This window comes from Nothobranchius furzeri, chromosome 1 (assembly GCF_043380555.1).
Source record: "Nothobranchius furzeri strain GRZ-AD chromosome 1, NfurGRZ-RIMD1, whole genome shotgun sequence".
Classification (NCBI taxonomy): domain Eukaryota; kingdom Metazoa; phylum Chordata; class Actinopteri; order Cyprinodontiformes; family Nothobranchiidae; genus Nothobranchius; species Nothobranchius furzeri.
Genome location: NC_091741.1, coordinates 103,294,538 through 103,319,954, shown reverse-complemented (window position 1 = coordinate 103,319,954; position 25,417 = coordinate 103,294,538). Strand labels below are relative to the sequence as shown.

Here is a 25,417-nt window from a genome sequence, read left to right as displayed (position 1 = left end):
AATCCTATGTGTCACCAAAGTTCCACTTTTATTACAGACTAGTTATGTCATAGCACTGCCATAAAGCCTTGTGGTTATCCACTTACTTATTCTCATGCATGAAACAATAAGCTGCGATTGGTTCTCTTTGTCAAGTGTCACAACTGATGTTTGTAATAAATTCACAAAACTTAAATCATGCCTGATCATTGCCTAGCAATCTCGAGAATAGCCGGCGCATTCTGACAAGAACTCAGCTTTCAGATAAAAGTGTGGTGTTAACTTTGAGAAGATATAAATATTAAATCCAGTGTCCCAGTTCACACAGACAAAACTGGGTGGTGCCCCAAGCTAAATCTACGCCACCTTTGAAATATAGATATAAATCTATATGCATCGCTACACGAGCAAAATACTGTATCTGTAATCTCCCGCTTTATATTAAACAAGGGTGATCATACGTCCTCTTTTCCCCGGACATGTCCACTTTTCACTCTCTGTCCGGGGGGGTTCTTGTATTGATGAAATTGTCCGGTTTTTCATCCAGGAGCAGGGATCGAATTATGGGGGCAGCGCCGGCGCTCCGCACATGCACACCACGCACAGCGCGTAGGGCACCACGCCTGGGGAGGGGCACCAAACGCAAGCTTATGAAAAAATAATATATACATGATAAAGACAGATTTCAATTAGAAGATAAGCAAAGCAAGTTAACAGCATGTTTACAGAGAGAAAACAATACAAAAAGGAAAGGAGATGGACCGTGTCTCACCGTCCCCCCGGCAGCACACCTGCGGAGGATGCAGCGGACACAGTCATGGCTCCAAAAAGGCTGCAGGAGTAGTAAATCGGCAATATTTGAGCACCGTTCTGGCTGCTCTCGTGGACTGCCTGTACCTGTCTTGTCTACATGTGTGTGTGTTTAACCTTGGTCAGATTGTGTTTGCGGAGTCAAGTTCCTATGCTCTGGGTCGCTGGCAATAAAGCTTATTCTGATTCTGATCACTTGTAAGTCGCTTTGGACAAAAGCGTTTGCTAAATACATAAACATAAAGTGACAAAAGAAAAAACTGTGGGATGATGCTGTTGCTTCGATTGCAAGTAAGCATGGACGTAATTTTCACTTTAGAAGTGGGGGGGGTGGGACACGGGGGGGGGGGGGGTCATCTTTGCAGTATGTTCTAATGCAGGGGTGTCAAACTCACCCGGGGCCAAAATGAAACTCTGGGACGGAGTCGAGGGCCAAACTTAATATTTTTTGAAAAAGTGACGGCAAATTTGCACGTTTACTTTATCAATATATATGCAATTTTGAACCTTTAAATTTGGAAACAAACTTATTTCTGCATTAACACTGAATGTGGAATAACCAAATTACACACGAGCAAGTCAGTTTTAAATAAAAGGCATCAGCGGTATTCATTACTTGTGGTATAATCAGCATTTTATAAATCTATTCAGGACTTATATTTTCTTGTCTATTCATTTTTCTTATTTTTTATTCTCCTTTTTTCTCCTGTAATACGTGTCTTCGCTGCTGTGACGTCTAGCTTTCCCCACTGAGGAACAAAAAAGGGATTTTCTATTCTATTCATCTATCTGCAGCCTTTCCACTTCCTGTTTACTGTAGGTTAAATCTTTTCTCACGGGCCAACAACAAAATAAAAATATCATTTTATCTTAAATGAAAATGCATCATCTCATCTGTTAACTTCCATGTTTTGGAGCAGAAAAAGAGCATAAAACCAACATATTTAAAGCTCAGTTTGTTTCACTGGTTTACTGTGATGCTCACCTGTTCCAGCCAGATACCTGCATCATGGGGTTGATCTGAGCTGAGGAGGAGACTCCTGTTGTTTTGTTAATCTTCATCATAATAATGACAACATTAGATGACAACAGGTGCTCACATAGGTTTGTGCTGATGAACATGTCTGAGCAGCTTGACCACGTTGTTGTGTGTCGGGGAGGAAACACAACGACAGCAGCCACAGAGTCGTGCTGGTTTGAGCGTGTCGCTGCTCGCTGGAGTTATATCAGCTCTGTCTGGAAGTTAGTTGGAAAACTTTCTCTTTCAGTCGTGAACACATTACTGAGCGGCTAGAATCTCCGTTTCTGGGCTTCAACGTCAGAAAACAGCTGAGTGAACTCGGCGCCGAGTGAGAGGAGTGTAGTTTGTCTGAGACAGCGGAGCTGCTGACACCGGCAGCAGGCGCTGGAAAAAACACAAAGGAGGGGGCGCGTCGGCTCCGCGCTGACGCCGCAAAGCATCATGGGAGTTTAAGTCTTTGCAGAAAAATCGGCCAGCGGGCCAGTTTTAATATATTTTTGATATTTATCTCGCAGGCCACATAAAAATGCTCCGCGGGCCGCATCTGGCCCGCGAGCCTTGTGTCTGACATGTGTTTTAATGGGAAGCAGGCTTCAACACAAATGGTTGTTTTCTGCTTGGTCCTAGAGCTCAACCAGTGTCAATTTGATATAGCATAATATTGTTTTTGGATGGTAAAAAGTGCAGGGGTCAAAACTTGACTTCGGAAAAAGTGGAGGGGACATGATCCCCCTGTCCCCCCCCCCCCCCCCCCAAAATTTCGTCCATGCAGGTAAGACAAGTATTTTAATGGAAATTCTTAATTTTTTATCTATTTCTAATTCTAAACATGTGTGGTGAAGTTCAGAGGGTCGGTTGATCTAGCTTAAATTCGGACTTGTTACTGCTGTTAATCTGTTTTTGGTCAAATTTTGCCGAGTTTGGTAAGCATGCTGCTTTTCAGGACTTTTATTTGGTGTTTTTCGCACTCTGCTTCTGCACATTTAACATTTTGACTCTATCTGCATGGTTTGGGCAGATTTCGTTCTCTGCTTCTCCAGTCTGTTAAAAGTATAATGCACCACTCTGTCCCGCAGCCTCCCGTCCACCTACCGGGCGTTCATTAGTAGCTGAGTGAGAGAGGCTGAGAGGGAGAGAAACTCAGAGAAGCTTTAGAGCTTTTTTACTGCTGGAGAAAAAAACGTAGCAAGTCATCATCTTCCTAAATGCAGTTATTCTCTTCTGAATCAGCACTTCTTTAAAGAAGAAGAAATAGTTAAATGCAACAAAGGGCAATATCCTTTTATTCAGCCTGTTCATGCGACATGTATCAAAAAATAAGTCTGAACAGTGTTAAAGGTTGTTCATCTAAAACAGGGTTTCTCAACGGGGGCTGTAGCGCCCCCCAGTGGGCGTTCAGACTACATAAGGGGGCGGTGAAAGTTTTTTGCCACTGAAGGGGGCGCTGAGATGCTAATGGTGGGCGCTAGCAGTACAGAACATTCATAACAGACAATGGCTCAGAATAAAAAGAAGTGTCGACAGTACAATGTGCACTACCTTCGGTATGGACGTATTCCTTCACCCACGAATCCACAACTCCCCATGTGCCTGCTTTGTGAAAAGTTTTTTGAAACGAAACGATGAAATCCTCCCGGCTTAAGGAGTCCAAAATGCATCCAGACAAAGCTTTAAAGGAACTGAACTATTTTCAGGTAATTAAAGAGAGACCCTCTAAAAGAGGTAGCATTAGCAGTATGTTTGCTCGAAGCTCAAATTTACTGGACCGAGGATTATTAGCTTCCTACAATATCTTGTTGCTAATAGCTAAAAACACTTTTTATGATACTTTTTTATGACATATTTGTATGAAACAGTTTCAAACTCAAGGCTGAATTGTTTATTTATTTATTTTTTTATTATGATTTTTATTTAAAAAAACTTTCCATTTCTCTGCATGGGACATTGGTGGGCAGTAAGGGATTTCGGCATGACTTGGGGGGGCGTTTAGCTGAAAAAGGTTGAGAAACCATGATCTAAAAATAGACCTTGAAGAGTTTGAAGATTTTTTTTGTTTTAAGAAGCTCATCTTAAAACATCTTTCTCAAGTAAAATAAAGTTTCCTCTGTTTCCTCTCCATTATGCTAACCTCCTCCCTTCATATTCAGAATTTTCTAGTTGTGGATAAAATGTGTATATTGTGCCTCTCTAGTTCTTAATAAAGGTTAAGTAGTTTTGAATTCAGTCATGTCACATGCCAGTGATTTATAAGCCAATATAAACCTATAAATAATCTATTTCAGTATTTTTTTTTACCATGGTTTAAAACTTTTATCTTATTGTAGAATGAATATGATAAATTATCTTTTTGTGTCTGAATGCAGGCTCAGTGAACAAGTACATTCAAGGAGGAGCTCATGCCAAAAGTTCAGATCAGCCCTCCACCAGCAGTTCAAGAGCTCAAGATCAGTTGTCAGCCATCACGTCTGAACCTTCTACAACATCACCCAGCCCTGACCAGGAATTACAAAGTAAAGCACACCTACAGGCCGAGCACGGCCCACAGCCAGCACTTCTGAAGGCAGAGTGAGTCCTGGATCTGAAAAAGCATCTGAAAATTACATTGGAGAAACACATGTGCCACAACCGGTGCTTGTGTGGATCTGTTACATAGTTCTAAATAATAACAATATGAAGTTCCTGTGTTGAGTATGTTATATTATGTAAATATCAGTCCTACTTTTTGGAAATAATAAGCAGTTTGTGCATACAAGAGAATTAAAGAGAATTTAAGGCAAAGCGCTTGCGGGGGGGGGGGGGGGGGGGGGACCACAAAGCCTTTGTGCTTAGGGCACCAAAATAGCTAGCAACGGCCCTGTATGGGGGAGCTGGATATCCTACACATCCAGGGGAGCAGGAAAAAAAGCTCATCACCTGTGCTGCGGTGATTTCACCTCACTGACGCAGCATCGAAACGCGCACTGCAGGAAGGGGGAGATGAGTAGGCTGTGGCTTTAACCAAAATTCAGGTAAGGACATGTCATCAGATAGTGAGTGTGTGGATATTTGTATGTGTGTGTGTGTCTGCCTTTAAACATGCTATTAGCGGGTGGGATGGAGCCGCTTAATCACAACCTTGGAACAAAAAGTCCACAGATAAAAAACTAATTCATACCTCTGCTCCAGTTCCGCCATGGCTTTCTCCATTTCATTTATCTTCTGCTCAAGCTGCACAGCCTCTGCCTGTTTTTTTTCAGCTTGTTGCTTCGTGTCCTTAGAAAAACACACATATTGTCTAAAATCTGCATTCTGTGTGCGAGGAGGGAAAAGAGCCGGTGCTGTAATCTGTCTACCTGAGATTTGTGGAACATTTGTAGGTTTAGAGTTTTGACCTGGTCAAGCTGGAGTCGTAAGGTGGCCAGTGTGTCCTGTTTCTCATGGATGTCCTTCTCCAGCAGCTTCACGGCCACCTCCATCTCCTGCTTCAGCCCCACCTGGAGCTCCAGCTCATGCTCCAGCTCCTGATAACCAGTGTTAGCATTTCTGGTTAATTTCAAGTTAAAACATTTGTGGTGGATGGCTACTCATAAGCAAGGTTCTGATGAATGTTTCTTTCCTGTTAAAGGGAATTTTCCTCTTCACTGTTGCTATGCTTGCTTTGTATGGAGATTGCTGTAAGGCAGGGATTCTCTAAATGTGGTGTGCGCACCCCTGGGGGTGCAAGAGGTGAAAAGTGTAATGGCTGCGGGAGCGAGTCTGTCATATGTCACTGAAGCAATCCAGCAGTCAGGTTGGCAGTCTTACCCATGATTGCGGTTTTGAGTAATGAACCAGGCTGGGAGTTTTTAAAAGCTTCAGGAATCTTTTGCAGGTGTTTAGAGTTAATTAGTTGAATCAGATGATTAGGTTAATAGCTCGTTTAGAGAACCTTTTCATGATATGCCAATTTTTTGAGATAGGAATTTTGGGTTTTCATGAGCTGTATGCCAAAATCATCAATATTAGAAACAATAAAAGGGTTGAACTACTTCAGTTGTGTGTAATGAATCTAATATATATGAAAGTCTAATGTTTATCAGTACATTATAGATAATAATGAACGTTATCACAATATGCAAATTTTTTGAGAAGGACCTGTAGTTAATACAAATTATAATTCTCAAGGGGTAACATCTAGTGGAAGAGACTTAGAATGGTTCATGAAAGGTTGCCAGACATATAAGAATTCATCATCAGTGCCTCTAAGATGATGTTTAATTTTTTTCCAGCGTGTCTGTGCTTTGCTTTTAATGGAAACTTGATTTTTTTCCCTCAAAAATGTCAGAGATTTTGCCCCATGAATAACCGTAAAAACTACTGATGTGCATGTGCATTTGCAAAACTTGCAAATTGAAAGAGCTCACCACTCTCTGGGACCCAAGCCGACAGCAAACGCACCACCCCGCTCCATAATTGTCAAACTCCTGAGCTTGACAGGAGAAAGGAGAAAGGAGACAGGAAAAAGGAGACGCTGCTTCGGACGGCATGGCAGATAAAAGGATTGGAATGGAGAAATAATTGTATAAATCTCGACCATGACTGCCCACCACCTATTATCACTAAGAGGAGGGAATATACAGACATCCGCAAGGTGCTGAAAGAGAAACAGGTGAAGTTTCAGACACTATTCCCTGCGAGACTACGGGTGATGCATTGCGACAGCAATACAATATATGAGTCAGCCAGCAAAGCGACAGAGGATCTCATCAAAAGAGGCTACGCAATCAGGACACAGCCCGCGCCGACTTCACTGAAGGAGAGAATCCAGCAGCTCACCTGGAGCAGCGCCACTCGCCGTCCGAGCTGAGGGGACGGCGGCCCAGTCCGGTTCGGTCCGCCAGCTACAAGGAGAAGCTCCGCACATTTAGGAAAACCACTCCCGGTGGGGTAATGGATTAAATATTAATAATTTCTTTTTTACCTCCGGATGGTTTGGGGCATTTGAAAAAAATATGGGGTGATTAAACCGTAAAAAAAAAACTATGGGTTCCGCAGGAATGCTCTTAAAATACTGTCTCCCAGCAAAGACACCCTTCACTGGTCTCAACTGAAGGGATTTTTCTTTGGGCCCCTTTGGAGCTAGACAGGGTCACATAGCAGGAGCCCCCACATAGGAAGTCCACTTTTAATTTTCGTTTTTTCCCCCTTTTTTACTAGCTCAGGTTTTTACATGTTCACAACTTGTTTAAATTGTTTTTTCTTTTGGAAGTTGTTCTGCTGGTCTGGGCAGGAGATTGAGGACCGCCACGGGTTCTTTTGTTATTCAATGTAAGTACTTTAAGATGTCTGGCATTTCGCTAAAGTTCGTTTAGCTAAATATAAATGGCATACTCAACCCAATCAAGAGATCTAAAATGTTTACACAGTTGAAAAGGGAAAATGTCCAGATAGCATACATACAAGAGTCCCATCTGAACAATGCGGAACATGCTAAATTAAGTAGAATTCAAAAGTTTATTTCTCCTCACATAGTTCAGGTAAACGTAGAGGTGTAGCAACATTGACACATAAAAAGATAACTTCGAATACATATCTGAATATAAGGACAATGAAGGAAGAAATATTATGGTAATAGGCAAAATTGAGATTCTCGTCAGTTTGTTTAATGTTTATGTTCCACCTAACAGCAATTGGACTATAAACACATGCTAGAAATAATCTTAACAAAAAGTCAAGGTATATTAATTTGTGGGGGAGATTTTAATATTCACTTAAATCCAAAAATTGATAGCTCAAAGGGCAAGCCAGACTCCAGCCATCTGAGGAAAAAAGTAAATAAGTACTTGAAAGAAATGGGTATTATCGATATATGGAGGGAGACGAACTCGACAGGCCGTGAATACACTTACTACTCCGGGGCACACAATGGATATTCTAGAATAGATCTATTTCTTATGTTTAAAACAGATGTATTTCGAGTAATAAAATGTGACATCAGAACATGCATAATGTCAGATCATAACCCAGTATATTTATCTGTAGAACTAAAAGACAGAATTAAATCTACTCTTTGGAAAATTAATACAAACATTCTAATTGACAAGGGGATTAGAGAGAAATTGAAGTTTGAAATTGAATCTTACCTAAAATTAAATGACAATGGTGAGGTCTCCCCTGGGATATTGTGGGATGCTTTAAAAACAGTAATTAGGGGAAGGATAATTGCGATTTCTGCTACCCTAAAGAAACAAAGGAATCAAAGACTTGCAGACCTTGAAAATACACCTAGGGAATTACAGAAAAAACACTTCACTTCCCAACAAGAGAGTGATAAATTAAAGATAATTGAAATAAAGAAAGAGATTGATACCATACTCACAAAGGACATTAAAAAACATACTTCTTTTTACAAAACAGCAGTACTATGAATCAGGAGGTAAAGCCTTAAGACTTTTGTCATAGATTAAGGAAACAGCAGGTGGAGAGAACAGTCTCTAAAATTAAACACCCTACCACAAACCCAGTTGAAACGGAGCAGAGGAAAATACAGCAATGTTTTGAAGAATACTACGGGAAATTGTACTCCCAGCCCCAATTACGAAATGTTAATGAAATTGACCCTTTTTTAGATACACTAAATTTACCTAAAATTACAATTGAACAAGATAGGAGATTGATATAAAAAATAACTAAAGAAGAAAGTTCACAGGCAATTACGCAACTAAAAAATGCAAAGGCCCCAGGAGCCGATGGGTTTAATTCTGAATGGTATAAGAAGATGCAAGACAAACTGATTCCAACATTACTGGATACATTTAACTGGGTGATTAAAAAGAAAGTGATTTCTCTCTCTTGAAATGAAGCCATAATTTCTGTAATCCCCAAACAAAACAAAAAATAGGCTGGACTGTGGGAACTATCACCCTTTAAGTGTACTCTATGTTGACTACGAGATATTCACATCTATCTTAAACAGACGTTTAGAACAAATTTTACCGGAGATTATACACAACGACCAAACAGGATTTACTAGGAACAGGCTAACATAAGACAATATCAGGAAAACACTAATTATAAAACAGATCAGGCATCTTAAATCAGAAACCATACTATTAAGCTTTGACGCTGAAAAGGTGTTCGACTCAGTACGATGGGAATTTCTATATAAAACCATGTCTGCATTCGGCTTCCACCCAATACCATTTAAGTATTTTCAGCGCTCTACAACAAACCCACGGCAAGGATTAGGATAAATGGAGATTTAACCAAAACAATAGCTTTAGAGAGAGGAACCCGTCTGGGTTGTGGAGTTTCATCCTTACTTTTTTTCACTTTTTATTGAACCACTAGCACAATATATATGGCAGGGTACTGAAATTAAAGGGGTCACCTTAGAATCTGGCAAACAAAGATTGGCGTTATTCGCTGATGACATACAAATTTTTTTTGACTGACCCTACCAAATCAATCCCTAACTTAATGAAAATAATGACTGATTTTGGCTCTTATTCAGGTTATAAAATAAATATCAACAAAACACAAGTGCTAAAACTAAATTATAATCCCCCAACACAAATTAAAAACAAATGCAACAAACACTATGGAATTGGGATGCTGATGGCATTAAATACCTGGGGACCATTCTAACTGAAGATCCAGCTAGATTGTTTGACACTAATTATGGACCCTTATTTTTGGCATTTCAAGCAGAATTACAGCGTTGGAATAATGTTCCCTTCTTATGTCTCCACTCTCGAGTGGAACCAGTTAGGATTAACATCCTTCCTCAAATTGCTGTATCTTTTCCAATGTCTCCCAATCTAACTAACCCAAAAACAGTTTGATGAATGGAATAGAATACTGGCAAAACATATTTGGCAACACAAAAGGGCCAGGATCAAATTTTCAACAATGCAATTAAGTAAGGTAAAGGGTAGAATTGGTCTGCCCTGCCTCCGGGATTATTATTATTACGTGGCCCAACTGAGACCTTTAATATGCCCATGTTACCCCTTTTATAGTGGAGTTTTAGTGAGGAAAAACCATCAGATGGCTTAAAAAAAACATCCAGCCAGCCTGCCTTGGTAATACAGGGTAAACTGTGTGCATTATCTGGTATTTAATACATTTTAAAGCTATTTCTACCTTCAGATTCCCTTCTTGCATTTTTGGAGTACAACAAGAACATGTTTTTTATAAAGCACTTCTCTAGATAAAATCACAAGCGGCTTCACAAGCACCTTAAAAAATAAAAATAAAGATAGAAATATAATAATGGGATAAAATTACAATAGCTTCAACTGTTTTTGTTGTATGACTAGATAGTAAATATTAATGTGAATGATTTGTTTTACTAGATTAGAATCTAGACCATCTTTTCACTTAATATACAGGATGGCTTGGCAGGCTAGTGTTGTACCTTAGTTTGACAAAAGTCGTGAATTGAACTGAAATCGCAATTTCTGCTAGAAAAATCTCAATTCAATCTTTTCTTTAAAAGTTGCAGGTTGCAGGTTCGATCCTGGTTCCGGACAGAGAATTCTGCTGTTGTGTCCTTGGGCAAGACACTTAACCCACCTTGCCTGCTGGTGGTGGTCGGAGGGACCGGTGGCACCAGAAGCAGGAGATAGGTGTAAGAAACTATTTTCATGTTCAGCCTGCATGAAATACTCAGCGTTACCAATTATAATCAGAAATAATCATTAAAAAAATGCATTTTCAGTGAACCGCACCTTTACAAAAACTGAATTGAATTGAATTATGGACTAATAAATGGATTTCAGATTTGGAACTCCAAATGGTAAAGAAGTTCAGTATGTTATTAAGTGTATAAAATAGGGTTGAGAAAATTTCCAAGAACATATACGAATCAAACTTCTTTAAAAGCGACATGCAATGTTTTTCTTGATGACAATTTAAATGTAATTTAGTTCACTTTTAGTTTGGTATTTGGGTTTTTATTAGGTGCTTCATTACAGTTTCAGTTGTTGCACAGGCTAGAAAATTATTCACCTACAATGTGTAACAAACCCTCACAAAAAACTCACAAACACTTTTGTGCCCAGAGAGGAACATTATTTTAGAAAATGTCTATACAAAACCTGTCGAATCCTCTTCTCTTCCTTGTACTGTGTCCACACCACGTTGTACATCTCATCCAGACCTTGTCGGGTTTGTTTGTATGTCTCCAGCTCCACCTGACTGTCCTGAAGGGCAGCCTAGAAATACAAGCAAGCGTTTTGGAATTTTTTTTTGTGAAATAGCAGCAATTAGTTTGAAAATGCTGCCAGACCTCTTCTTTTTTCTGGCTTAACTGGAGGATGGCCTCATTCTCATTTCTTAGCTGCTCCTGCTCTTCCTGTAATGAATTGATTCTGTCTGTTGCAGCTGTCAGCTGAAGAGGAAAAATAACTATTCAGGCTGACTCCAGTCATGATAAAACACACAGATGTTATACTGACATTAGTCCCAAAGCAAATCAGACCTCCTCTACAAGTTTACTGTTGGTTTTCTCTAACGAGTCCATCTTAGCCTGAAGGTCGGTGACTGTACCACTCAAGTGACGATTTAACTCCTCAACGTAGTGCTTCTGATCCAGTATAGCTGTCATCTTGGAGTCACTGAGAGAAAATAAAGAAAAAGAATGAGTTTCTGAGGATACATTGGGGCTCAATTTGACTTTTTATCATAAAATTACAGTTCAAGGTGCACCAACAGTTAAAATAAAAATTTCAAAAGTTAAAAAATACATGAAAAATAAAAAACCTACTCTTTGTGTGTCTCATTATTGGTCGGATCTTTCAGGTAGAGGGAAAAATCAATGACTTCCACCTTAAAAAAGAAAAATGAATCAGCTTGTATCTTTGGGAAAAGATAGAAGTCCAAACTGTCTCAAAAACTAACCTGTGAATCAAGATCCTCCCCTTTAATACAAAGATTAGCATCGATTACATTGAGGCCCACCAGCAGTCCTCCCATTATCGCTCCCTCCTCCTCCATCATGAATGCACCAGGGTTATAAAATTCACTAAATCAACACATAAAATAAAAATAAAAAAAAACAAGTCATGAATTTTCTTCTTTTTGGTGCTGAATCCACATTGTTGACAAACCTCAAGAGGTCTTTGCGTTCCAGCAAGGCTTTCATATAGTCTGCTACGGTTTTCTGCATGAGAGCCAGATGTAACCAGGCTCGTCCTCTCCCTAAACCAGTTCTGGGGATGAAAAAAGGCACAACATAAAATTAAGTGAGTTTCTCTAAATGTTTATTTAAAAATGAGGGGATTAAAGACTGGCATCCTTTCCACGGTTGAAGCCAACTCACTACCAGGTAGGGGTCAACTCCGGCCATCACTTCACCAGAGTGTCCAAGGCTACGTTCACACTGCAAGCAAAAGCGCATCAAATCCGCTTTGTTCCCCACATGTGAGCCACATCTGATTTTTTTTTATGACAGTCTGAATGCACCGATCAGATTTTTTGAATGGGATCAGTGTCACTTGAATATGTGGTACTGAATCCGACACATAACTGATGTTTTTGAAAGCGAGTGCAGTCTGAACGGTCATGTTGCATTAAATCAATCTCCTACGTCACTGAGTCAGCAGAGGTGAGCGTCGTGTGTGGATGTTCCTGAGGAGAAGCGCTGACCGAAGGGTTCAGAAGTCTGTCTGGACATCCTGTTTTCAGTTCAGGAATTAAAAATACAGATAAGCATGAGTGGGAGGCAGGGGTGCCTCCAGAAAATTTTAATAGGGGTGGCCAGATGGGGCCAAAGAAATTTTTGGGGTGGCACACCAAATTGATCCTTGTGGTAACTCTGGTTGAATTTAGACTGTGGCGATGTACTGCATTGGGCCTTTTTTCGTTTTTATTTAAATAACAGTACATATCCAAAATATTTAACTTCAATTTTACAAACACAAACATTTTAGAAACATACATGTCAGTTATTTAAAATGTTCTCCCAAATTTAAATTAAAAATGTATTTTTTTAGGTTAATTCACCTGTTGCTGTGTTCCCAAACAAACAAAAAAACTATAGAGATAAAAACTTTTTTTAAATGGTGAACAGCAGAAACATATGTATTTTTTTTAATTCAGATTATTTCCTCACTCATTAATTGTAATATTTCTATTTTGGGGGTGCCCTTGGCGGGAGGTGCTGCTATAGCACAGCGTCTCACCGGTTTCCGTGAGAGGGGGATTCTCCGTGAGTGAATTAATACTGGAACATTTTCGATAAATAATAATTCAGGGAGATGGCGGGAACAAGGAGTAAAATAATTTACGGTTTTTAAAACAGTTTCCAGCCCAAAACGGAAGAATTAACAGGTGTGAAAGTTTTCACTGATAGGATAAAGATTACATCACAACTCCGCCGCTCCTGGTTTAAGCGCCACTGAGTGCGACTTCTTGGGGAGGGTGAATGCACGTGCACATGATCTGCTGCTGTTTCTCACCAGTATCAGCTGATGGAGGGACTTACTTTTCTTTCACTGTCGTGCGCCGTTCATGTCAGTGGACACGGTAGTGTCGGGGAGGGCGGGGCATGACGCTTAGCCTGGCGGTGACCAAGCAAAGCCTGGCGGGTCGCCAGGCTTATAAAGCGCTGGGGGAAACCCTGGATTATGTTCATGTGGGTCATCAGCATGAAGTTATTGAAGTTATGAAAACAAACATGGCTGGAATCAGTTTTACCTGTAATCTTGTTATTATTCTCTAAGTGTATGTGCTGCTGTGATGAGTGAATGACCCCACTGTGGGATTAATACATCTAATCTGTTCTATCCAATAAATTTTTTTCAGCCAGTAGGAAAAAATATGTTTGAGGAATTTTGACCTTTCCGGGCTTCCGTACCAGTAACCCGGTTACCGAGGAGGGGTTCGTCTCCCAAACAGAAAAAACACACTGGTTACGCGGTGAATTAAAACATTAATTCACCGCGTAACCAACTAATGTAGGAGAGGGACGTGTGAGCGAGTCACCACGGTAGAAAGCCCAGCTTGCTATGAGTGAGAGTAGCAAGCATGTGGCTGATGAGTGAAAACTAGACAAAAAACATTTGGGACTGAAACTCCGTCAAAATCGGCTGCATTTCTAAATAAAATCACGTCGTTTTGGCGACTCACGGTTTTGGGAGAGAGAACCGGGTCTGCCGGTCTCATCTACCGCAGGTGAAGCTCATCGCTCCGCCCACCTCACATCCAGAGCGGAGAGAAGCACATTGGCTTGAGTTAGACACATGGGATTCTGTGTGTGAAATAACGCCGTGTGTGTGCATGTCGTCCAGTAGCTAATACTACAGTTAATATAATCTATCTTTCTTTTCATAAACCTGACTGCTTGGTGCCCCTCTGGCCCCTCTGTGCCCTGCGCACTGCGCGTGATGCACGTTTAGGGAGCCTTCGCACGCGGGGAAAAACCAGCAGTACTAGTTTTTCAAAGAAAAACAAATTTCAAAGTTTTGTTATATTTAAAATCATTTTAAACTGATTATGGTTAGTATACATGTGCAAATATAGACTATAGATGTCTCATATTTACATTGTTTTAATGTAAATCCACAAAATAAATTATTAAAGGGGCATTATGGAAGTTTGACAGCCAAAACATGCATAGAAATAATAAATTTCTTCTTCATACATTCTCCTGCAATGCCCTGGTCCTGTAGAATGAGCCCTGGCATTTTTACTGTGATTTCCTGTTTATGTCGATTTTTCTGTAAAATCACAGAAAAAGAGAGCTGCTCGGGTCGAGCGGGCTGCTTCATGCGCGTTCACGCTCAGGCATAGCCCGTACCATTTGCTATCCGTAGCTTAAGCAACAGAGAGTGAGGTAGTGCCAACTTAGCGACTTTGTCGCTGTTCCTAACGCCTAGTGATGAACCTACCTACATTTCTGAGGACCCTTAGCTACTTTCTTCTAGATATTTCCAGCAAATTAGCAACAAAATAGCCATTTTCGCTCCGAACCATTCTTTGAACGTTGTTTCAGCTGTCATCTAGGATATAAAAGTTACAGATACCCCAGACTTCACTGGCGCTTTAGCTCAACTAGTTAGACATCAGACTCTTGAGCAGAAGATCCAGGTTTGATTCTTGATGTGAATGTAATTTATGTAGAGTTTAGTTTTTACATTAATGGTATATATTTTTACAGTAAGATGCCCAAATTTTTATTTGAGACTCGCCGAACGGCTTTGAATTCACAGATAAAAAAGATGTGGGTTCAACTTTCATTTTGGAACAATTTTTCAAGCAAGGGAAGGGAATGGTCTGTGAAGCTGACGGACTGACCCATCATAAACCTTTGTCGGCTGTGCTGAAGAGAAAGAAAGGTACAGAATCAAATTATTTAATTAATTAGCTGCGCGTTCTCCTGTCCTCCGGGCCACACACACACACGGGACTGTCTCAGCTGTATTTGCGTTAAGGAGTGTGCACGTACAGCATGCGCGCCTCGTGCACGAGCCTACTATTGAAGCTGCCGTTACGCTTTTGGCCTGAAGGGGCAATCGCGAGCATAAAAATTCAAAACTCCGTAAAGTCCCTTTAAGGTATGTTGTTTTAACTTTTTTTTTTCATCCTTCTGAAGGTGTGGTGGCTTTTATTTTGCCATGGCACGACAAAAAATATATAGCGGAAACCCCGAGCTGAAAACGTCTCTGACTGCATTCCTAAGCAAGCATGTGTGGAATCAACCGGGCCAGGCTAGGGCCGACAGGGGCTATCTGGGCAGTGTGGAGCCAATGCTAGGGCGGGAGGAGCGGAGTGGAGTGGAGCCGATGCTAGTGTGTAAGTGGCATATGTCTCTAGGCTGCCCAGGAGCCGAGAACTTGGGGTTCTCTCAGAGAAGATGGCCCAAATGGCTGGGGAGAGGGAAGTCTGGGCCTCCCTGCTTAGGCTGCTGCCCCTTTGACTCGACTCCGCATAAGTGGAAGAGGATGGCTGGATGGGTTTAAAGACTCACTTGATTCCTGGAAGATCCCTGGCACTTGTGGTAATGTTGACAGACTCTGGACACAACTTCTCAACCAGTTCAAGAGGTCCCCATATGGACTTGTGACTGATGAAGGATTTCTTGGCTGAAATATATCCAAGTAAATACTCTATTAGTTTTGATTCAAATATTACAGCGTGTGAAAACTCAGTGGGGCAAAAAAAGTCAGCCTCCAATTGTGTGCAAGTTCTTCCACTCAAAAAGAGGGGCGAGGCCTATAATTTCATCACAAGAATACTTAAATTATGTGAGATAATATGAAAAAAAAAACAACAGAAAATCGCATTGTCGGATCAATAACTGAAGTCCATCTCAAGAATTTTTTATTTACCCTTTGTTGGTAATGACAGATTTAATGTTTTCTGCAAGTCTTGACAAGGTTTTCAAACACTGTTTCTGGTATTTTTGGTCCATTCCTCTATGCAGCTCTCCACTAGAGCAACAATGTTTTGGAGCTGTCGCAGGGCAACACAGACTTGCAACTCCCTCCAAAGATTTTCTACGGGGTTGAGATCTGGAGACAAGCTAGGCCACTCCAGGATGTTGAAATGCTTCTTATGAAGCCATTTCTTTGTTACCCGGGCGGTGTTTGGAATCGTTGTCACGCAGAAAGACCCAGCCATGTTTCATCTCTAATGCCCTTGCTGATGGAAGGAGATTTTCACTCAAAATGTGACGATACATGGCCCATTCATTCTCTCCTTTACAAGGACCTGTCATCCTGGTTCCTTTGCAGAACCCCCCACCCCCCACCCCCACCAGATGGGGGGACAGGCTCTTACATAAGACGTTACAGGTCTGTGAGACGCAGAAATATTGCTTGTTTGTAGAAGACCTAATACCTTATTTTCCACCATAAATTGCAAATAAATTCTTTAAAAATCAGACAATGTGGACTTCTTGGCTCAAAGTCACTGCTCCCCTGGTCGAACCATGGGGATAGTAGAGGAGATATGCAAGATGGAGAGACTGACCCTTTTTATGCGTATCAAAGCACATGTATAATAAGCACTGGACTAAATGGTTGACATACAAGTAAATGAGGACATACTTTTTTATATTGTGTCACAAGTGGACATTTCTATAATTTTCTCTTTTACCATGTGAACATTCCATGTATCCCACCCCCCACAGGTTATTTTTTGTTTTTCCTGGTAACCCCCTCCCCTTTTCTTTATCCTGCTTTTTTCCATTACTGTTGTAAAAGATGAAAAAAATGCTAAAGAAAGTTATATATTTAAAAAAAAAGTATTTTCTGGACATTTTTTCCTCATTTTGGCTCTCAAAGTTGAGTTATTCCTATGATGAAAATTACAGGCCTCTCATCCTTTTTAAGTAGAAGAACTCACACAATTGGTGGCTGACAATACTTTTTTGCCCTACTGTATATGTTGGTATGGCTCACCTTTAAGGCCGTGTTTGAGGCAGTGTTCAAGGACAATAAAAAACTGCTGAAGAGGAGGGTACTCCGAGTCCAGAGTCCTGCCCAGACTCAAGGAGGACTGGATTAATACCTTGGTGCTTAACTTCAGCATACTGAGGAGGTTTGATCTCTCTATTGCCATGGGGTCTTTCGGGGTCAGGACTGTGAAGATTGTCAAAACAATATGTTTATATTTATCATCAAAATAACAAACTCACCTTCAATCCAATCCAGTTTTATTTCTATAGTACATTTAAAAACAGCATGGCCTTGTGAAAAAAAAAGAAAATTTGGAGTTCAAACAACGTAAAAGACTGACATCATAAAATGTCCAAAATATCTGGAAACAAGTGTGTGTGTATGTGTGTGTGTGTGTGTATATATATATATATATATATATATATATATATATATATATATATATATATATATATATATATATATATATATATATATATATATATATATATAATAGCGTCATGAATGTCCTGTTTTTGACCTAAAGGTCATGATCTGCTGTGTCTGCTTGAGCAGAGACATAAAGTCTCTGACAGCCTAATCTATATGAGATAGTGGCAAAGGTCTTTCATGCACTCTGCTCATCTGAACTGCTTCACCTTTGTTACAGCAAAGACGACTAACTATTTTGATGAATACATAATCAACAACTTTGTTAATAATGTGAGCCCAATGTTCAATCAATCTGTGAAATGACAATGTTATTACTTGATATTATAATCATGTGATCAATAGTATTTTACAAGTTATTATAATCCTGGGCATTTGCACCAGACACTAAGGACACATAATGCTAAAGTCACATGACACACTTCCTTTTGTCTGATCCAATCAGAACCTTCGCATTCTGGGACTAGGCGTGGGTATCTGTGGTGTTTGTATAAACTAGGGCTGCACGATATTAGGAAAACCTGCGATGTTCAATAACAATGATTAATATTGCAATGACGACATTAATTGCGATGAATAAAAACTTAACTCAGGAACAAAACTTATCAAAAACAAAGAAATAAATAAATCATAAAAATGAGAAAAGCTAAAGATGTGGGGAAAGGGAAAATGAAAATGAACAAGAAAAGGCAATCGGTGGATCCCGGGAAAAGCAGAGCAAAGTTAACTCAGGTGTTTGCTAACCATCAAAATCAAGTGCCCTCCGCCTCGGGGGCAGGCATCTAACCAGTGAGAACCACCCAATTGGCTAAATGGGTGAAGAGCTCTATGTGATTTGTTAAAAAAACATCACGTTTCTGTTTGGTTGACAGAATGCATCATGTGTAGCAAACACTTGAGCTGACCATTCATTGCGATATTTTTCTGTTCTTTGCGATTTGCATATTGTGCATGCTGATATCGCGATAACGATATATTTACGATATATTGTGCTGCCCTAGTATAAACCCTCTTTTGCATGTCAAATTCTGCCAAAATATGACAATTATAAAAACTATCCCACGCCACCTTTTCTTTAGTTTAAAGCGTTCTAGAGAAGTCTCGGACAGGCCATCTGGACTTCCTCTTCAGCCATAAAGAACCTCAGACAAGCTGGATAAAATCTGTTGCAAGTTACAACTGACCGCAATGGTTCTTTCAGAATAAAAGCTGAACCTCACGACCACTTCAGGGTCTCGGAGACGCCAGTGATAACCTGTCGTGACCTGGAAGCATTCCAAGACTAGTTTGGTCGGCACCGCTGCTTTTCTACCGTCTTCGGTACCAAAGAGGGTCCTTGAGGACCTCGGCATTCTGGATCTGACGGAGGCTTTCCTTGGGGTACGTAGACCGACAGATGGCGTTTCATGCGTGTTATAAATCTCCTACTAAAGTTTAGAGCGAAACATTCACTCCCACTCAGAATTAACTGCTTCTCCGGATCCGGTGGCTCTGAATAACATTCCACACACACACCATCATCATTCATCACGTCTCACTCCACCTTAGTTCCATCAGTACACAGAGTGTTTAAGTTAGTCTTGTTTAAATTGTGTAGAAATAAATTTCTTAACTATTATAAACCTCTTACTTTCCTCGGAGTTAATACGAAGTAATAAAAGGTTTCAAATAAAGCAATGACCATGCCAAAATTGCGTTTGGTGGTGGTTTATTCACTCAAGCAGCAAGAGCACAGATTTTTGCATTCTCTCTGTCTCTGTGTGGTAAAAAACCATGTTCCCTCGCAGCCCTGGCTGCTCCACCCACCTTGACCTATTTATACCAATAATCACCCACACCTGACCAATAAACAATAAACTAATTAGCCAAAATAATAAATAAAAAGCATAATGCAAAACAAACAAATCACCTTTAGCATAAAATAAAGAAAATAAACTAGGCTATAACTTAAGCCTATAATAAACTAAATAGCTTCAACATATATATTTATATACATATATGTATATACATATACATATATAGACAAATATATTATATACATACATAAGTATATGTATATATACATATATGTATGTATATATACACATATATGTATACATATATGTATATATACATTCATACATACATGTGCATATATACATATATGTATGTATATATACACATATATGTATACATATATGTATATATACATTCATACATACATGTGTATATATACATATTAGGGTTGTCACGGTAACCGATGTAGCGGTAAACCCCAGTAAAACACTTGACAATAAAAATAACCGTCTTGTTTTTTTACAAACTATATTATCTCGGCGGATTACCGTGGCCGCGGTTTAGGCGCGGTGACCCTTACCAGCCACCGTCGCATCTGCTGAAGTTGCCGCTCACGCGCACTTTTTGGTTTGCAACCAAAACTTTCTTTAAATTGAAGCTGAAATAATGGCCTAAGGAGGAGACGGCAGTGCTCAGGACATCCATCAGCCCTCAAAGAAGACTAAATCGGAAGTATGAGCATATTTTGGAAATCTGAAAAATGCAGAGGGACAGTTAATAGAAGACGGCTATCCTGCTTGCAAAACGTGCAGGAAAAGTCTGCAAAAGGCAGCAACACTTCGAATCTAATGACACATCTGTGTGATCACCCACAACTCTACAGCCAATGGAAGGCAAGTTAATGTTAGCGTTTTAGCTTAAATGCATGACGTGAGGACTTTTGGTTAAGGGAGAATGCAACGAGTCACTATATACTGCAGCCGCAGCGCCCTCTGCCAGCAGTTAAACCGTGTCACGGACACCCCATATTAAAATGATGTTATGCATTATGGCTTCCATGACGCAGATGAGTTGGTCGCCACTGCTCACTGCATTATGAATATAATAATGATTACTGCTTGATGACATTTTCCCTAATCTGCAATATATTAACTTGAAGGACACAAACCGAGGACAATATTTTCCTGATATTGAGTTTTTTTTTTAGTTGTCTGAAACTGTAACACATTTCTGGCACTATAATTAGCACATTTATTACCCTCGAAATGATCAACAACGCATAGTTATAATGAAATATTGTAATTACTGGCAAATATGCCTTGAACTTCCTTTAAAATTCCCTGTAAGATAATACATTTTTAGCCAATCCTTTTCTTTTGATTTAGCAAAAAAAAAGGTATAGGCAAACTCATCGTATGTATATTGATATGAATAGTTAAATAATGATAATGATTCATAACAATAATGACATGGATATTTTTATTAAATATATTTTATATTTGTTTACAGAGAGGAGCAGCGGTACAGACAGCGAAGCAACGGAGTAACGCTACTGGATCATCAGTGACACAGACAACTTGAGCAAGCATTCCAAAAACAGACCGATTATGCGCCTGCATCCCAAAAGGCTCAAGAACTGACTGCAGCCATCGCCTATTTAATAGCAAAAGACATGATGCCTTTCCGGATAGTCGAGGGACCTGGCTTTCTGAGGATGTTGAAGGTTGCCGTACCTCATTACAAAGTGCCTACACGCAATTATTTTTCTAAGACTGAAATCCCAAAAATGTGCAATGCAGTCAAAGCTGATGTTAAGAAGAGTTTGGCTCAGGGTGAATTCTTTGCTGCCACTACTGACCTCTGGACCAGTGAAAGAGGGGGTGGTCCACCATACATCAGCTTTACAGTTCATTATCTCACCCCAGACTGGCAACTGGAATCACACTGCTTAGAAACCCAGTTTTTTTTTTTTTTTCAGAAAATCACTCTACTCGAAATATTGCAGTTTTTTGAAAATATGTTGGAGGAGTGGGAGATAAACTAAGACAGATCTGGTCTCCATAACCACAGATAACGCAACCAACATGACCAAGGCCTTTGAAGAGTTTCCAGATGTGTGGCTTGGATGCTTTGGTCACAATTTGAACCTGACCATCTCAAAGCCTGTGAATATACAGAAAGTTGAAACAGAAGTAAGGGCCTGTCGTCATCTTGTCCAAGGCTTCTCACGGAGCTGAAAGAGAAAGAGAGGACTGAGAGAAAAGCAAAGCAAGCTGCCCTCACCTTGCCACCGCAGGCTCTCATCCATGACGTTGTGACCCGATGGGGATCGACATACAAGATGCTTGAGCGGTTTATCAGCCAGCAGCAGGCAGTCTGTGCCACACTGGCTGCAGAAAGAGGAGCTATGCATCTGATGCCCAAGGACACTGACATAGTTGTCATGGAGCAAGTCTGCCAGCTCCTTGAACCACCGAGCAAGTTTACAGATGCACTTTACTCAGAGACACGAGTAACTTTATCAGCCATTAAGCCAGTCCTTGACCACATCACTGGTGATGTCCTGGAGGAAAATGAAGAGGAGCCAGCCCTGACCAAGCAGACGAAACGGGCAATGAGAGAATACCTACACAACCGGTACACAGAGAGAGCAAAAGATGTCATGCAGATGGCTTGTTTCATTGACCCCAGGTTCAAGAATAACTTCTTAGATGCCCCTGTGGATGATGTAGTTGACCGCTGTTTTCAGGAGGCCTTGAAGCTGACCCCTGTACGTCACGCAGGAACCACAAAGCACCAGCAGTAACTCTACAGCAGCAGCAGGAGGGAAAGGCCTTGCTGAGTTACTAAAAAAGATTACCTCAACAAGGCAGCAGCGATCTGAAGAGGGTTCAGGTCCAGCCACCCCAGAAGATAAAGTGAAGGAGGAAGTCAAAGTCTACATGTCTCTGCCATCCATTCTAGCTGATGATGATCCACTGGTGTGGTGGAGGGGCCATGCATCAGAGCTGCCTCATCTTACCAGGCAGGCAAAAAAGCTTTTGTGTATTCCAGCAACTAGTGTTCCATCAGAGGGAATATTCAGTGCCAGCGGGTATATTCTTTCCTCTCTTAGATCACATCTTAAACCAGACAAGGTTAATATGTTGACATTTTTGCATTTCAACCTGAAATAAATGGTCATGCTTGCTGACAGTCATGATGCTGGATGAAGCATCTTATTTGTTGATGATGAAGAGAAATATACAATTACTTCCTAGCCATTGACTTGTTTACTTTTTTTCAATGCCATTTATACTTGAACATTTGGATTTGATTACATAGTGTAGTAGTTATTTTAGTAATTTGTTTAAAGTGGCTATTTATTTTAAACACATATTTTTTTAAGGTTGACTTGTACAGTGCTCACGTCAAGTGTGGACTGGAGTTTTAGGCCTAGTCTACACGTAGCCAGGGTTTTTTAAAAACGAATATCCGCCCCTCCAAAAACTTGCATCCACACCACCACGTTTTAAAAAAAAAAACTCTGTCCACACGTACCCGGATAAATATGTTGTTTAGGACATGCCAGACCTGTAGGCGGCAGTACCTCCCCCGTTCTTAACCTCATCCTTCGTCTGTGGTCTTCCGCAAGGAGCAGTAATTCCGCTTGCAATAACAAACAAGCAAAAAGCACTTGGACAATTGATAAAGCGAGTGCAGCTCTGAAGGCTTCCATGCTGTTGGCTAGTGTAAACACAGGTCGCACACGTGACGTCATCATTTTTTTGTCGTGGAGAGTGACGTTGCAGACCTTAAAACTCCGGTTTTGTCTGTCCACACGCAGACACCCAAAACGGAGAAAACGCAGATCTTCACTTTGGCCGGAGTTTTTATAAAGATCCGTTTTCGTGTGGATGACAGGCCAAAACGTAGAAAAATATCTACGTTTTGGCAGATCCCGGCTACGTGTGGACAGGGCCTTAGATTCTTATTTTGATAATGAAGAAAACAAGCATATGAGAAGACAAGTGGTGTTTCTTTGATTTGTTTACATATTGTTTATGTTTTGAATGTTTGGATTTGTATAATTTAAACCTGCACTGACTACTGTAACATGTTCCAGAAAAATAAGCTATTTGTTCCTTTACTTGTGAAAAGTTGCACTTTTGCTAAGGCTTTGTGTTATTTTAGCTTTAATAAACACTGTTAAACCTTTTCAAAGCTATTTCAGTTTGTGTAGAACAGGACTATCAATGCTTTCTGAACATATGCAACACTGTTTAAAAAATACCGCAATCACACCGAAAACCGTGATAATTTTGGTCACATCAACCATGAGGTTAAATTTTCACACCGTGACAACCCTAATACACTATATATATATATATATATATATATATATATATATATATATATATACATACACACATGTATATATATATATATATATACATACACACATGTATATATATGTGTATATACACATGTATACGTGTATATATACACATATACGTGTATATATAAACATATACATGTGTATATACACGCATCTATGTATATATACACACATCTGTGTGTGTGTATATATATATATATATATATATATATATATATATATATATACGCACACACACACACACAAACACACACACACACACACACACACACACACACACCTATGTATGTGTCATGTTTTTAGACAGCTGACTATAGTGCAAGAGGAAGTAACTGCTCACTGAAACTTAGTTTAGTCGGATCTCATTGTTATTTAAAGAGTCATACCCGTATGGTTTAAAGATGAGTGGTTCAGGTAGTTTTCGGACCCTTTCTTCGATGGAGAACCTGTAGCGGACCCCTGAGATGATTTTCTAGGGGCAGTAGCGTAGCTCATCCCACTGCTAATCGTCTCCGTGGCCTTCCTAGCCAGAGACAAGATAGGAGCTGACCAGCTGCTCTCCTCCGCAGACGGAGTCGTGTTCTCGCCAGAGTTCCCACCGTTGCTGCCGTGAGCCGCCGGACCTGAAACTTCAGCCCCATCTAAGTGTTGGTTTTCTTCGTGGTCCTCAACAGCTGTGTTTATCACCAATATTTCGTCAGCCATGTTTGACTCCGCCTCCCTTTTCGAACATGAACTCGAGTGACCAGTCCTCCTGCCGTACACAGGCTTGTTCGAGATGAGCAGCGCCTCGCCTGCAGGCGCTATTTGCCGGACAGGGCGCAAAATTTCAGAATATTAAAACGTTAATCTAATGTATGCATGTATTGTTTAAGAACAACTAAACGAAACGAATAAACTCTCTCACTCCACTTCCCCAACAAACACACACCGCCTCCTTCAACCTTCTTCCTCTTTTGTCGTTTAATTGGTGGGTGGCAACCAACTCTCAGGTGCATGTCCGCCACCTACTGAATGGGAGTGTGAGTTGAAGTGGGGAGTATCCTACAAAAAAAAAACTAAATTCTATTAAGTATTCCACTTTTCCTTAAAAGTCTGTGACTAACTTATAAACCACTAGTCCCCATTTAACAGAATATTCAAATCATATTTCTTATATCCTTTAACTTTTAATTTTTCAACTAACATTTTCCTATTCCCCACATATTTTCTACAAGTACATAATGCATGTTCTACTGTTTCCCTATCACGTCCACATTCACACATACCGGTATTATGCCGTCCAAGAATAAAAAGCGTACTGTTCAAAGCTGTATGTCCCATTCTCATCCTTGTTATCACTGCTTGATTTCTGTTACTCATTGGAATGACTTCCATTCTTCCAACCTTTCCCTTTAATTTGTATAAATGTCTTCCTTTCACATCCCTTATCCATTGTTCTTGCCATTCATCCAGAATCTGCTGTCTAATAACTGATTTCACCTCTGCAACACTATATAGAACCTCCATCATAGTATCCAGTTTTCTTGCCTGCTTTGCATGATAATCAGCCTTTTCATTACCCTCTACTCCACTGTGGGCTGGAACCCACATAAATCTAACCTCTGAATTAGTCTTCATCAACCTAAACAAGCACTCAAATATCTCATACAAAATATCTGA

The 25,417-nt window shown here is 40.2% G+C and overlaps 1 protein-coding gene across 1 annotated transcript in view; it reads right to left on the bottom strand.

The window, feature by feature from the left end:
• Nucleotides 1-24,691, bottom strand: part of rufy1 (RUN and FYVE domain containing 1) — a 31,451-nt gene extending 6,760 nt beyond the window's left edge. Inside the window, exons 1-11 of the mRNA XM_054738922.2 lie at nucleotides 24,142-24,691; nucleotides 17,176-17,355; nucleotides 15,741-15,855; nucleotides 11,881-11,982; nucleotides 11,672-11,795; nucleotides 11,538-11,599; nucleotides 11,253-11,388; nucleotides 11,061-11,162; nucleotides 10,870-10,986; nucleotides 5,143-5,310; nucleotides 4,965-5,062 (exon numbers count right to left, since the gene is read on the bottom strand). Of these exons, the coding sequence (XP_054594897.1) occupies nucleotides 4,965-5,062; nucleotides 5,143-5,310; nucleotides 10,870-10,986; nucleotides 11,061-11,162; nucleotides 11,253-11,388; nucleotides 11,538-11,599; nucleotides 11,672-11,795; nucleotides 11,881-11,982; nucleotides 15,741-15,855; nucleotides 17,176-17,355; nucleotides 24,142-24,460 (1,523 nt within the window). The 5' untranslated portion in view covers nucleotides 24,461-24,691. The remainder of the gene's footprint in view (nucleotides 1-4,964; nucleotides 5,063-5,142; nucleotides 5,311-10,869; nucleotides 10,987-11,060; nucleotides 11,163-11,252; nucleotides 11,389-11,537; nucleotides 11,600-11,671; nucleotides 11,796-11,880; nucleotides 11,983-15,740; nucleotides 15,856-17,175; nucleotides 17,356-24,141) is intronic.
• Between the last annotated feature and the right edge of the window lie 726 nt (nucleotides 24,692-25,417).